At 37.0% G+C, this 15,546-nt stretch overlaps 1 protein-coding gene across 7 annotated transcripts in view; it reads left to right on the top strand.

Annotated features, from left to right (window-relative positions):
* The window catches only part of ITGB3BP (integrin subunit beta 3 binding protein), an 80,119-nt gene that overhangs the window by 52,509 nt on the left and 12,064 nt on the right, over positions 1 to 15,546 (top strand). For 6 of the 7 annotated variants that reach the window (XR_002523841.2, XM_003891986.4, XM_003891983.4 and 3 more), the window contains 3 exons: positions 14,023 to 14,101; positions 14,513 to 14,606; positions 15,012 to 15,068. Coding sequence is in view for 6 of the 7 variants with exons in the window: in XM_003891986.4 (XP_003892035.1) it covers positions 14,023 to 14,101; positions 14,513 to 14,606; positions 15,012 to 15,068 (230 nt within the window). In the remaining variant the exon portion in view is untranslated. The remainder of the gene's footprint in view (positions 1 to 14,022; positions 14,102 to 14,512; positions 14,607 to 15,011; positions 15,069 to 15,546) is intronic. The other variant, XM_009209818.3, reaches the window with a different exon arrangement.

Here is a 15,546-nt window from a genome sequence, read left to right as displayed (position 1 = left end):
GAAGAGTAACTTTTTTAGATGTGTATTTTTTTTATTTCTGTACTAACCCAAATAAAACCTTTTTAATAGTAGTGAGTTATGCCAGAACTGGTTTTTAAAAAATGTTTGTTGTTTTGTTTTGCATTATGTATACAATTTAATTGTGACAACCACTGGTCAGTATTCTAAGTTCCTCTTGACTGCTCAAATGATGGTCTCTAGGGATAAGTTACTTGAAAATGTTTATCAGAATCTTAGGATGAAGATATATGCCTATATTCCATATTATGCCTATTCTGTAGGTGAGCAAAGGCTAAGAGGAAAGCCAGTCTTAAAAAGAGAATTATTTTCAACAATTTAAAATTTTAGATATGGAAGACTGAAAACTTTCCCCGAAAGATCAGGAGCCAAACAAGGACACCTGCTTTCACCACTGGTATTCAACATTGTATTGGAAATTCTAGCCAGAGCAATTAGACAAGAACAAGAAATAAAAGACATTTAAATTGGAAGGGAAAAAGTAAAACAATCTTTATTTGAAGATGAGATGATTTTCTATAGAGAAAATCCCAAGAGTGCACAGGAAGCTACTAGAGCTAATAACTAGAGTCAAAAAAGTTTCAGGGTATAAGATCAACACACAAAAATCAGTTTCCATATACCTGTAATGAATTTGAAAAGGAAATTAAGGAAGCAGTCCATTGCGGTAGGATCTGAAAGGACAAAATACACAAGAATAAATTTAACCAAAGAGGTAAAAAACTTATACACTAGAAACTACAATTCATTTTTGAAAGAAAATAAAGAATATCTAAATAAAAGGGAAGATATTCTGTATTCATGGGCAAGAAGATTTAATATTGTTAAGATGTTAATGCTACTACACAAAGCAGTCTACAGATTCACTGTAATTCCTGTATTTCTTTTGCAGAATGATCAAACAGCATTTTTTGCAGAAATGGAAAAGCCTATCCTTAAATTCATATGAAACTACAAGAGACCCCAAATAGCCAAACAATCTTGAAAAAGGACAAAGTTGGAAGACTCATGTTTCCTGATTTCAAAACATACTGCAAAGCTACAGTAATCAAAACAGTATGGCACTGGCATAACAGTAGCCATAGACACAAATGGAATAGAATTGGGTGTCTAAAACACACGCATACATCTATGACCAATTGATTTTTGACAAGGATGCCAAGTTTATTTAATGGAGAAAGAATAGTGTCTTCAATAAATGTTGCTGGGAAACAGGATTTCCTTATAAAAAAGAATGGAGTTGGATCCCTACCTCACAGCATATATAAAAATTAATTCAAAATGGATCAGTGACCTAAATATAAGGGCCAAAACCATTTATAACTGAAAACATAATGATAAATCTTCATGACCTTGAATTTGTTGATAGATTCTTATATAACAACACCAAAAGCACAATGAACAAAAGAAAAAATAAATTGGACTTTATCAAAAGTAAAAGCTCTTGTGCTTCAGAGTACACCATCAAGAAAGTGAAAAGGCATAGCACAGAATGGGAGAAAAATATTTTCAAATTATATATCTAATAAGGGTTTAATGTCCAGAGTATATCAAGGACTTCTAAAACTCAACAAGAAAAAAAGACAGCCCAATTTTAAACATAGGCAAAAACTTGAGTAGATATTTCTTTTTTGTTGTTTTGGTTTTTTGTTTGTTTGTTTGTTTTGAGACAGAGTCTCGCTCTGTTGCCCAGGCTGGAGTGCAGTGGTGCTCTCTTGGCTTACTGCAAGCTCCGCCTCCTGGGTTCACACCATTCTCCTGCCTCAGCCTCCCGAATAGCTGGGACTACAGGCACCCACCACCACGTCTGGCAAACTTTTTTTTTTTTTGTATTTTTAGTAGAGATGGGGCTTCACCAGGGTGGTCTCGATCTCCTGACCTCGTGATCTGCCTGCCTCAGCCTCCCAAATTGCTGGGATTACAGGTGTGAGCCACCGCACCTGGCCTTGAGTAGCTATTTCTTGAAAGAAGTTATACAAATTGCCAATAAGCACATGAAAATGTATTAAATATCATTAGTCATTAAAGAAATGCACATCAAAACTACAGTGAGACCTTACATTTTACACATTACATCTACGAGAATGGCCATTTAAACAAACAATAAAAATGGGAAATAACAAATATTGGCAAGGATATAGAAGAATTAAAACCCTTGTACATTGTAGCTCCTGTGGAAAACAGTCTGGCACTTTCTCAAAAAGTTAAACATATAATTAACATAAGACCAAGCAATTTCACTCCTAGGTATATGCCCAAAATAATTGAAAACAGTGACTCAGATATTTATGTACCAGTGTTTATTCCATCATTATTCACAATAACCAAAAGATAGGAAACAACCCAAATGTTCATCAACAAATAAATGGCTAAACAAAGTATGGTATATACATACAGTGGAATATTATTTATTCATGAAAAGGAAGGAAGTTCTGATACATGCTACAACATTGAAGAATCTTGAAAGCATTGTGCTAAGTGAAATAAGCCAGACACATATAAGGACAAATATTGTTAAGATTCCAGTTGTACGCAATATCTAGAATGGACTAATTCAAAGAGACAGAAAGGAGATTAAAGATTACTAGAGACTGGAGGTGGGAAGCATGAGGAGGTATTGCTTAATGGTTATACAGTTTCTGTTTGTAGTAATAGAAAAGTTTTGGATATATTGGTGATGGTTGCACATATTGTGAATGTAATGTCACTGAATTGTACACTTAAAAATGTTTAAAATGACAAATCTTGTTATATATATTTTATCACAATAAGAAATTTAAAAAAAAAAAGTAAGCTGAACGGAATGCAGGAAAGCTCCTTGAGACAGCCTATAAGAATATAATGAAATGAATAGACCTAAATACAGGGGGAAATTTTTTTTTTTGACAAAGGATATCAATTTCATTTCTATTGACCAGGATTTTTTGTGATCAGTCTTCATGAAAAATGCTTTTAATTAATTTTTATGTGCATGAGAATTGCCTGGAAATGCATATTTCTGAACTTCTCTGTTAGTAGTTCTTGGATACAGCCCAGGAATTTGTATTTTTAACCATTTACCAAGGAATTCTGATGCCAGTGGTAACTGAATTACACTTTTGGAAGTATTACATAATGGTTGAGAACATAGGTCAAACACACCTGGGTTCAAGTCCTGACTGTGCCCCTTGTTATAAAACCCTGAATAATTAAATTATTTATTAGTACTTCGGTTTTCATAGCTGTAGAATGGAGACAATATTTCCCACCGATAGTTGTGTTGAAAATTAAGATATAGTTTGTAAAGTAGTAAGTATAGTGCCTTAAACTAAGAAAGCATTAAAAAAATGTTAACAATATATTTCATTGTTTTCATAATTCAGCTATCATCCAAAATTATCAGTTTAGGTTGAGGGAGATGGAGATTCGGTGACCTATTTACCTTTTTCTGCATGAATTGTAGTATTGTAAAGATTTAGAAGAACCTAAGGAATTCATCCTTGTTATGCACATTTAATGCACAAGTCTTGAGATTTATAAAAGTACAATTTCTTAGAGGTAATAACTTTCAGATAATAGCTTTTAGTAATAGAATTAAGTAGGGGTGTATTTGTGGCCTCTGAGAATACTGTATTAAAAATACTAAGGCAGTAAAGAGACATATAAGAGCTTAGCTTTAAGGAGGCTGAGATTGCTAGGCCTGGCTGCAAGGAGCAGAAATTAAGAAGATCTGCCTGAATTAAGCAAAATGAGGCAACTGAGAGCAAGCAGCATTGGGCAGTTTCAGCAAAAATCATAATTTTTTTTTGAGACTAGAGTCTCCGCCTGCCTCATAGGCTGCAGTGTCAGATCTTGCTTCACTGCAAGCCCGCCCTGGCTCACCATTCTCCTGCCTCTGTGCCTCCCGGTGGCATCTGGGACTCACATGTTTCACCTCAGCCTTCAGTTTTTGTATTTTAGTAGAGACGGTGTTTCACTGCACAGCTTGGATGGTCTCTGGACTCTGACCTCGATCCCTGGCCCGGCCTCAGGCTGGGATTACAGGCTGAGCCACCACTGCCCAGCAAAAATCATACTTAATAGTTGACTAATAATTCTATCAGAGGTTTTTTTTTTTCCCCCCATAGTACTCACAGCTTAGGCTAGGAGCAAAGAAAACAAATAGACATCCTGGGTTACCTGTGAGAAAGACATATGTGGTGGAAGGTTAGGGAACTGAATTAATTAACTTTGTCAGCAATATAACTGATGAATCATGGAGACTACATAAGACAATAGGAGAAGGAAGTTAAAAAAAAGAGAGAGAAAACTGCAGGATGGGCATACTTCACTTGACTCTAGGGATGGATGGTCACTGGACTAGGTCTTTTTTCTTCTGTTCATTGATCCATCAAATAGTTACTGGGTACCTACCACACCTGCAGGCACCTTATTAGTTAACACAGGTTATAAAAGTAAATAAGGTAGATACCACCCTTGCCTTCATGGAACTTACAATCTGGTAAGCAAGATATATATCAAACAATTGGAGTTACAAAAAAGGAGGGAAATGAAGATTTTTTTCAGGCCATTATCATGGCTTTTACAGGTTTTCACTCTTCTTCCAGTATATCCACAATGCCTACACAGTACAGTAGGTACCATGGCTTGCATCCTAGGGAATCTGTAAATCACTGGGTTCTTTTTTCATTTGCTCTACTCCTTTGCTTCTCATTCTTTCACATCTAGGATGGCACAGCACATAGCAGGAGCTGAGTTAATGCTTGCTAACACCTGCCTCAATAAATCTGAATTAGAAGCACCAATTTAATAACAGTTTCTCTTTGTTCTTTTAGTTCTCTCCTCAGAATACATCTGAGGGACTTAATAGAGAAAAAGTAAATGATGAAACTAAATTTGAAGCTAAGAATGGAAAATAACTGAAAGAATTGAAACTGGCCAAGATAGGAAAAATCCTGAACTGGTACAGAATGATAGTTTTGAAAGTCAAGTTACACCTGACTTGAGACTGAAGAAGTTAATATAGAAGGAAGGAAAAGCAGAATTAATGGATACATCCAGTGCTTCTCATGGATTTTATTTGGCTGATGCACCTAATTTCAGTTGTTTTTCAGAATAAGGACTTTCTCTTTGAGGAAAGTGAAAGAACTCTGAATTTCACAATGCAACTCTTCTAAGCAAATTGGAAAACTGCACTGAAAATCCTGAATTTTGACACAGTGCCCTTCAAGAGAAAACCATTAGATGCTTCAAAAAACAAAATGATGTCTGGTTTTTTTTTTGTTTTTTGTTTTGTTTTATTGGCTACTTGCCTAGAGTACATGCATAACGTGCAGGCTTCAGCTACATGGCACTTGTGCCATGCTGCTGCTGACCCACTGTCCTCGGCTAGCACCCATCAACTCGCCATTTCAGATCAGGTATAACTCCTAATGCAATCTCTCCCTCCCTCCCATGGATAGGGCCCCAGGTGTGATGTCTCTCCCAGTCCAATGATCTCATTGTTCAGTTCCCAATCGGCGAGTGAGAATTACGCTGTGTTCTGGTTTCTGTTCCGGTGGTGAGTTTGGCGGCGAATGATGGTCGAAGCTGCATCCATGTCCCCAGCGACACAAACTCATCCCGCGCAATTTCTGCAACGCATGGTGAGCAGCCACATTTCTTTAATCCAGTCTGTCACAAATGATGGCCATTTGGCTGGATTCCAAGTCTCTATTATTGGTGAGTGCCCAAATTAAATATTATCGGCGTATGGTGCTCCTGAGAAAGAAAGCATTGATTTCAGAGAATCCTTTTTAGTGGCATGCAACAATGGATGATAATAGGTCATATACAGCATCTGTAGTTCCAGATCCTGAGGAATCACAATTGTTTCCAGCAATGGTTGAACTAGGGCCAGTAATCCCACTAACAGTGTAAAAGTGTTCCCATTCTCCACACCTCTCCAGCACCTGTTGTTTCTGGACTTTTTTAATGATTAAGCATTTTAACTGGTGAGATGGTATCTCATTGTGGCTCGATTTGTATCTCTGATGGCCAGTGATGAATGAGCATTCATGTGTCTGTCATTGCATGAATGCTTCTTTGGAGAAATGTCTAGTTCATATCCTGCCCACTTTTGATGGTAAATTGCTCTTGTTTTTCTGCAAATTGTTTGAGTTCTTGTGGTATCTGATATTAGCCCTCTTTGTCAGATGAGTAGATTGCAAAAATTTTCTCCATCATAGGCTACCTGTTCTACCTGATGCAGTAGTTTCAGCAGCCGCAGAAGCTCTTTAGTTTAATGAGATCCCATTTGTCAATTTTAGTTTTTGCTGCCGCCATTGGTGCTTGAGATATGAAGTCTTAGTTTGGCGCTTCTAGTGTCCCCACTGTACTGCCCAGGTTTTCCTCTGGGGTTTTAAGTGGTATTAGGCCCACATTTGGTCTCTAATCCATCTTGAATTACACTTTGTATAAGGGAGTAAGGAAAGGATCCAGTTTCAGCTTTCACTTATGGCTAGCCTAATTTTCTCCTGTTCATTTATTAAATAGGAATCCTCTTTCCTTACTTGTTTCTCTCAGGTTTGTCAAAAGATCAGATGGCTGTAGATGTGTGGTATTATTTGAGGACTCTCTGTTCTGTTCCTACTGGTTCATATCTCTGTTTGGTATCAGTACCATGGCTGTTTTGCCATTGCAGCCTTGTAGCATAGTTTGAAGTCGTATGTGATGCTTCTAGCTTTCATTAGAACTGTCTTGAGATGCTGGCCTTTTTGGTTCCATGAACTTTAAAGCAGTTTTTTCCAATTCTGTGAAGAGAAACTTCATGAGTTTGGATGGGGATGGCATTGAATTGCTAGTCTTGGGCAGTAAGTGGCCATTTTCAATGAGAGTATTTGATTCTTCCTATCCATGAGCATGGTATGTTCTCTTCCATTTTGTTTGTGTCCTCTCTTTTATTTCTAATTGAGAGCTGGTAGTTTGACTTCCTGAGAGGTCCTTTAACCTTGTAAGTTGGATCTCCTAGGTATTTTATCTCTTCTCGAAGCAGTTGGGAACGGGAAGTTCCATTCATGATTTGGCCTCTCTGTTTGTCTGTTACTGTGTATAGAATGCTTGTGATTTTTGCACCTTTTAATTTTGCATCTGACTATTGGTTGTCATCAGCTTAAGGAGATTTTGCATGAGACAATGGGGTTTTCTAAAATATACAACCGCGTCATCTGCAAAGAGGGACAATTTGACTCTTCTTTCCAACTGAATTCTTTTGATTTTCTTTCTCTTGCCTGATTGCCTTAGCTAGAACTTCCAACACTCATGCTGAATAGGAGTGGTGGAGAGAGGGCATCCTGTCTGTGCCAGTTTTCAAAGGAATTTTTCCAGTTTTGGCCCATTCAAGATATTGGCTGTGGGGTTTGTCATAAATAGCTCTTTATTATTTTGAGGTAATGCCCATCAATACCAATTTATTGAGCGCTTTAGGTATTAAGGGTTGTTGAATTTTGTCAAAAGCATTCTTTTCTGCATCTATTGAGATAACTAGCGGTTCTTGTCTTTGGTTCTGTTTTGTATATGCTGGAGTATGTTTATTGATTTTATGAATGTTGAACCAGCCTTTGCATCCCATATGGACAGTCAATTTGATCATGGTGGATAAGCTTTGGATGTGTCACTGAACTGCCTACAGCATTTTATTGAGGATTTTGCACTATTCATCAGGGATATTAGAGAATCTTTGTTGCTGTCTCTGCTGGCTTTATCAGGATGTTGTTCCCCATAAATGAGTTAGGAGGATCTCTTTTCTGCTTTCGATTGAATAGTTCAGAAGGAATGGTACCAGCCCTCTTTGTACCTCCAGAATTCAGCTGTGAATCCATCTGGTCCTGACTTTGCTGGTGGCTACACTATTGCCTCAATTTCAGAGCCTGCTATTGGTCTATTCAGGATCCAACTTCTTCCTTTGGTTTATCTTTATCCAGGAAATTATCCATTTCAGCATTTTCAGTTTATTTGCGAGGTTTGAGTCTCCTCTGATGGTAGTTTATTTCTGTATCTGTGGTATATCCCTTGGGATTATTTTATTGCATCAATTTGATTCTTCTCTCTTTTCTTCTTATTAGTCTCATAGTGGTCTGTCAATTTTGTTGATCTTTTCAAAACCAACCTCCTGATTCATTGATTCTTTTGGAGTGAGTTTTTGTCTCTATCTCCTTCAGTTCTGCCTTGATCTTAGTTATTTTACTCTCTGCTAGCTTTTAAATGTGTTTGTTTCTTGTTTGGTTCTTTTTAATTGTGATGTTAGAGTGTCAATTTTAGATTGCTTCTCTCAGGCATTTATGCTATAAATTTCACACACTGTTTTTCTAAAGTCCCGTATAGGATCTCAAAAGCAGCCTTTGTTCTCATTGGTTTCAAAGAACATCTTTATTTCTGCCTTCATTTCCTATAGTGTACCCAGTAGTCATTCAGAGCAGGCTGTTCAGCTTCCATGGAAGCTGACGCTCTTGACTGGAGCTCAGTCCTGAGTTCTAGCTTGATTTCGTAATCCGTGGGTCTGAGAGACAGTTTGTTACAATTTCTGTTCTGTACATTTGCTGAGGAGTGCTTTTACTCCTGAATTATGTACTGCTTGGAATATGCCATGTAGCTGAGAAGAATGTATATTCTGTTGATTTGGGGTGGAGAGTTCTAGATGTCTATTAGGTCTGCTTGCTGCAGAGCTTGCTGCTGGAGTTCAATTCCCTGATATCCTTGTTAACTTTCTCTGTCCCCATCTGTCTAATGTTGACAGTGGAGTGTTTGTTTCCCATTGGCTGTTGTATGGGAGTCTGTCTCTTTGTGTCTCTAAGGACTGCTTATGAATCTGGGTGCCCTGTATTGCATATATATTTAGGATAGTTAGCCTTCCTCCTGTTGAATTGATCCTTACCATTATGTAATGGCCTTCTTGTCTCCTTTTGATCTTGATGGTTTAAAGTCCAGTTTTATCAGAGACTAGTAGTATTGCACTCTGCTTTTTGTTCTCCATTTGCTTGGCAATCTTCCCTCCATCCTTTATTTTGAGCCATGCATGTCTCATGGTGAGATGGGTCTCTGGACACAGCAGACTGATGGTCTTGACTTTCATCCATTTGCCAGTCTGTGTCTTTTTTAATTGGAGGCCAGTCCATTTACATTTCATAAGTTAAGATTGTTATGTGTGAATTGATCCTGCCATTATGATATTAACTGGTTATTTGCTCAAGGTTGATGCAGTTTCTCCTAGCCTAAATGCACTTTTATTTTGGTATGTTTTGCAATGGCTAAAATGTTGTTCCTTTCTTTCCATGTTGAGTGCTTCCTTCAGGGTCTCTGTAAGGGCAGGCCTAGTGGTGATAAAAATCTCTAAGATTTGCTTATCTGTAAAGGATTTTCTTTCTCCTTCACTTATGAAACTCTAGTTTGGCTGGATATGAGTCCTGGGCTTGTTCCTTTCCTTTTAAGAGTCGTTGGAATATTGGCTCCCCCACTGCCTCTCTATTTCAGAGTTCGCCGAGATCTGCTGTGATCTGATGGGCTTCCCTTGTGGTGTTCCACCTTCTCTGGCTGCCCTTAAGATTTTTTCCCTTTCATTTCCCAATCTTGGTGAATCTTGCAATTATGTGTCTTGAGTTGCTCTTCCTATATATCTTGTGGCGCTCTCTGTATTTCCTCTGGATTTGAATGGGCTGTTGGCCTGTCCTATTAGGTTAGGGGAAGTTCCTCCTGATGATATCCTGAAGAGTGTTTTCTCCAACTCTGGTTCCATTTTTCTCACTTTCTGGTAGGCACCGTAATCAGACGGGGATTTGGTCTTTTTACATAATCCCATACTTTGCAGGCTTTTGTCTATATTTTTTTTCTTCTTTTTCTTTGGTTTCTTCGCTTTTCTGTTTCCTGTTTCATTTATCCTCAGTCGCTGATACTCTTTTCTTCCAGTTGATCGAAATAAGCTACTGAAGTTTTGCATTTGTATTTCGTTTCTTCTTCTTTTATCTTTTATTTTGAGGATCTTCTAAGCATTTTAGCCATCAATTCTTTCCACTTTTTTCAAGATTTTGTAGTTCTTTTATATGGCAATGCATCTTTAGCTCTCTGAGAAGTCGATGACCGAAGCCTTCTTCCATCCTCATCAAAGTCATCTCATTCAGCTTGATCCCATAGCTGGCGCATGAGCTGGCGCCCTGTCAGAGATGCACTCCATTTTTGTGAATCAGCTTTCTGTCTGCTTCCATCTCTTTGTGGTTTTATCTGCCTCTGGTCTGATGATGATGGTGATGTACTGATGGTTTTGTTGTGTTGTCCTCCTGTTTGATAGTTTTCCTTTCTATCAGTCAGGCTGGCTGTAGGTCTGCGCTGAGATTGCTTTGAGGTCCACTCCAGACCCTTGCTTGTCTGTGTCAGCAGCAGAGGCTGCAGAAGATAGAATATTGCTGGAACAGCGAAAAATTGGTCTGATTCTTGGAGGCTCTCTCAGGGTGTACTCACACCCTGTGAGGTGTGGGGTGTGTCAGACTGGACCTCTAGTGGGGATGTCTCCTAGTTAGGGCTACTCAGGTCAGGGACCACCTGACAGGCAGTCTGTCCCTTCCCAGATCCCCACCAACCTCCGCAAGCTGGGGAGAGATCCACTGCTCTCTTCAAGCTGTCAGACAGAGTCGCTAAGGCCTGCAGAGGCTCTGCTTTCACGCTATTACTGCGCCCCTGTTCCCAGAGGTGTGGAGCTCCATAGAGACAGGCAGGTTTCTGCTGCTTGGTTTTAGTGATGAAAAGAAGGTTAATTCAAGGAAGATCAAGATTTCAGATTTCTCAGGTTGTGCTACAATAGTCTTTGACCACAATGCAGATTTGATTAAATCTTGTAAGGCTGCCATAAAACTGGCAACAGTCACTGGATATCTGGATGTAGTGGCCCATTGACATCTGGATGGCTCAAAGGATCGTTATAAGATAAAGGATTTGGGCCAGGCGTCGCTCACGTCTGTAATCCCAGCACTTTGGGAGGACGAGGCGGGCAGATCACAAGGTCAGGAGATCAAGACCATCCTGGCTAACACGGTGAAACCTCGTCTCTACTAAAACTACAAAAAATTAGCTGGGTGTGGCAGCGTGCATCTGTAGTCCCAGCTACTCCAGAAGCTGAGGCAGGAGAATGACATGAACCCAGGAGGTAGAGCTTGCAGTGTGCCGAGATTGCGCCACTGCACTCCAGCCTGGGTGAGAGAGCAAGACTCCATCTCAAAAAAAAAAAAAAAAAAAAAAAAGGATTTGGTCCAATTTAATCTAGTCAGAGGCAGATCTATTTGAGAAAAAAATAGTATTCTGTAAAATATGAATGGCACCAGTGATGATACTTTTACTCACCAACTTGAAAGAGCCACAATAACTTTGAAATTTTGTAATTTCATAATGAACTTGAGAAATATATTCTTCAGGCAGCTTAAAAAAATGAAAGATTGTTAGTTTTCAGGAATACATAAATTAGTAAAGGAACATCAAGATGATGTTAAAAACTAAGGGACTGTACACAAACCATAATGCTATGTTAGGGCAACAAAGTGGTATTTGAACCATGCATTGAAAATACAGAAAAGGGCTCTCAATAGCAATGCAAATCTACTTTTCAGCACAAGTAGGATGTTTATGAGAATTCCATTTTGTCTAGGATGAAGAAAGTGGTAGAATTATTTCTCCCAAAATCTGCTCAGCAAATAGTTTATCTCCAAAGATTATGAAGGCTTCTTCAGTGACTCAGAAGATGTGGAAAATAATGCCTTGAAAAAAAAGGATTTTTCAGGATTTAACAGTTGTATAACACTTAAAAAAACCATTCATGGGGATTTGGTTGCCTTCAAAGTGGGAAAAAGAGGTGATTTCGTCTAGGGAGAAGAAAAAGGAGGAGGAGAGGAAAGGGAATCAGAATAATAATGAGAAGAGCAATGGCATGTCTACTAGTCTACTTGATCCTGCAATGGATACAAGTGTCCTTGAGAAAGCACCTTCAGCATATCAAAGATGTTTTGAAAACAACTTCCCCAGATAATTGATATTTAATCCATACAAGTCTCCAAGATTGTTGAAACAGTTTGTTTTAGCTTAGCCCCTCAATTACTATCTTAATGTAGGAGAGCTGCTAGTAGGTCCTTTGGGGATGCTACATTATACAACTTTTGGGGGCACGATTTACATCTAACTCTATGTAAACAGAGCCACTCGGAGATATTCAAGATGGCAGCCCTGCCACAGCATTCCCACACAATTCCCTATAGGTGAACAGGGAGTACCATCAACTCTTTAAGATATAGAAGTCAGTTTGAAAAGGCTCTGCTATTCCAGTTATCCCAGGAAAGGGATGCAAGTTACAAGGCAATAAGCCCCTCAGATTCCTTCTTATAGCAAAGTAACTTAATTTGCCTCTACTTTGTACTCCTGTGGTACTTAGTAGGCTTTGGCATCATATGTGAGAAGCTAGAGGATCCAGCCTGGGTGGGAGTCCCTTAAGTCTTTGTTTCTTCAGGTCTTTGGATCCAATTTGAAGGAAAAGGAATTCCTTTATGATACCATCTCTCAAACTGAGATTCTCCTGTTAAGCAGTCAGGGCCTCAGACAGATGACTTCTGATTGAAAATACATAATAAAGGAAAACTTTTAAAGAAAATAATTCACCCAAAATTCCACTGTCCTCATAATTTTTAGCTTTTGAATAATGTTATCAACTCTCCATTTCTTGTTTGCATACTTAGATAACATTTTACTTAATTGAAACTTACTGTATATACACATTATATATCAAAATTTTAACATATTTGTCTTATTTTTAATAGCACAAAAATGTCAATGAATGACACTGATGTAATCTTGAAAAAGCATTTAAATAGAATTTCTGGTTTCTCTCATAAAATCTATATGGATTTATGCTGTTTGAAACAGTACTCACTAGCCATACATGGCTAATGAGCACTTGAAATATGGCTAGTATGAAATGAGGTGTGCTGTTAATATGTAAAGTATACCTGGATTTGAAAAAAGTAAAAAATATCTCAATTTTTATGTTCATTATATGTTGAAATAATATTTGAATATATTGAGTTAAATATTTAAACATTATTAAAATTATTAGAGTTTACCTTTTTTATTCCTTTTAATGTGGCAACTAAAAATTTTAAGTTACATACATGGCTTACATTATTTTTCTATCAGACTGTGTTGATATAGATTATCACAAACAGCTATGGGGTCTTAAAATTTGAAAAGAAACTAAAATTTTAACAGTAAGGGAATAGTTAAATCACTTTTAGTATGTTTACTAAATAGAATATTGTGCAGCCTTTAATATGTGGCCCCCCAAAATGTATATAATGTTATATTAAGTAAAGAAAGCACAACCAGACACCATGGCTCACACCTGTAACCACAGTGCTTTGGGAGGACAAGGTAAGAGGATCTGTTGAATCCAGGAGGTTGAGGCTGCAGTGAGCCATGATCATACCACTGCACTTCAGCCTGGGCAACAGAGGTAAACCCCATTTCTTTATAAAAAGAAAAAAAAAAAGCATGATAACAAAGTTACACAATTTTTTTTTTTTAAACTAGGAGAATTTTTCCAAAAAGATAACTGGAGATAGGTTCAGAAGACTGAATTCCAAGTGATGTTTTCCTCTTTTCCTTTTCTTTATTTTCAAATTTAAAATAAAGTCATGAAACTTTTTTTATTTTAAAAAAAGTTACTAGGTGATACTGATTCATAGACTCAGTCAAGGTAAATGAAGGAGTGGTGGTGTATTAGTGTTCTCATTGTGGCATTGTGGAGAAAGGAACAGCCAACTATGTCTTCCATTCCACTGCTCAGTGGGAATCGGAAATTAAACTCCAAAAGAGGGGACAGTTGATAATATATATATTGTGTTTATAAAGAATGAAAGAACCTAAGTCAAAGGTCCTTTAAAAAGAGTTAAAGCTTTGAAAATGACTTGCCATGTTTAAATGCTTCCCCTTGCTAAGTACTATCTTTTTCTTTTTTACTAGATTGATGATGTTGCTATCTAAAGTTGAGAAATTGTCAGAAGAAATCATGGCGATAATGCAAAATTTAAGTAGTATACGGGTTTGTATTTTTTCATACTTCTACCCTGTTTGAAAAGGATAAAAGGAAGGAGTGTCCCAGATTGGAGAATCCAATCCAGGAAAGAGTTTGCACAGAGTATGTTTAATTTACTTTTCATGGGAATTTTTTAATAGGAGAACACTATTTAACCATAATATTTTAGTCATATCTGGCTTTTCATATTTAAATATAAATTTGTAGATTATGTTTCGTCTTTTTAGTTAATTATAAATTGTTTTTATTCAGGCATTTTAGGGCTTGAAATAGTTGGCCTGCCAGAAAAAGTTAAATATCCTAACATAGAGTTTAAGTTTTTCAAATGAAGGAAATAATATACTGTATTTTCACTAGACATGTCAGTAATGTCATATGTATAGAGAACTTAACTCATTCAAGATGGTTTTCTTGTAGGCTTTGGAGGGCAGTAGAGAGCTTGAAAATCTCATTGGAATCTCCTGTGCATCACATTTCTTAAAAAAAGAAATGCAGAAAACCAAAGAACTAAGTAAGAATTTATGAGTTTTCAATGACAATAATTTTAAAGATAAACCTATTAATTTGTTTCAAATTTAAATTTGATAGATTTCTTTATATATATCATTACTGGACATGTGATAAAAATACTATTACCTTTAAATAAGAAGCCACATGTCTTTTATCAGGATGTGTTATTTTGGGGATTCTTCTTGAATGTGAATGAAAAGAATGCACCTTGGAAACTGGTAGCAGGCATTTCAAATGTAATGCCCATTTTTATAATATATAATAAGGTATTATATTTTATACTTGGTACTTATAAATATGTATTATTTTGGATTTTTTTTTTTCTCATGAAGTTGTTTGTTCCAAGTAATGAGAAATTCTCCATATTCTATGTTAATTCTTGACATGGGATTTTTACTTCTTTTAGTGACAAAAGTAATTAAACAAAAACTGTTTGAAAGGAGTTCAGGACTTCCTCACAAACGTAAGTAGTTGTGTTTTAGTTTATTACATAAAAAGATGCTTTCATCCCATTTTGCCAATTAAAACTAATCATCATGAGTCCTTTTTAGTGATTTTCTTTTTTCCTCAGAGATCCCTGTTCTGAAGTGTGTTCTTTTAAAAGATCATGAATCTCATTTGAAAAGCTTTATATTGCATTTAGCAGATGATACCTGATGAGATCAACTTCTCTGATTGAATTTTTTAAATGTCTTTTGAAATGCAATCTTCAACATAAGATTTAAATTTTGTCTTTTTATTAAAATTTATTTTTGAGAATACAGACGAATATGAGCAACAATGCATTAATATACTGCAGTTTTTAGTGTTGCACTAGAACCATTAAAAGTTACTTTCTAACCAGTATTCTGGAAACTTTCAGATCATTAATGTGCTTTGTTCTACTATGAACTCTTATGCCTCTGATCATTTCACAGTATGGAAAACTAAATAAACAGTGT

This window comes from Papio anubis, chromosome 1 (assembly GCF_008728515.1).
Source record: "Papio anubis isolate 15944 chromosome 1, Panubis1.0, whole genome shotgun sequence".
Lineage (NCBI taxonomy): Eukaryota > Metazoa > Chordata > Mammalia > Primates > Cercopithecidae > Papio > Papio anubis.
The sequence above is the reverse complement of the archived record's forward strand: the minus strand, read 5'-3'. Positions and strand labels throughout refer to the sequence as shown.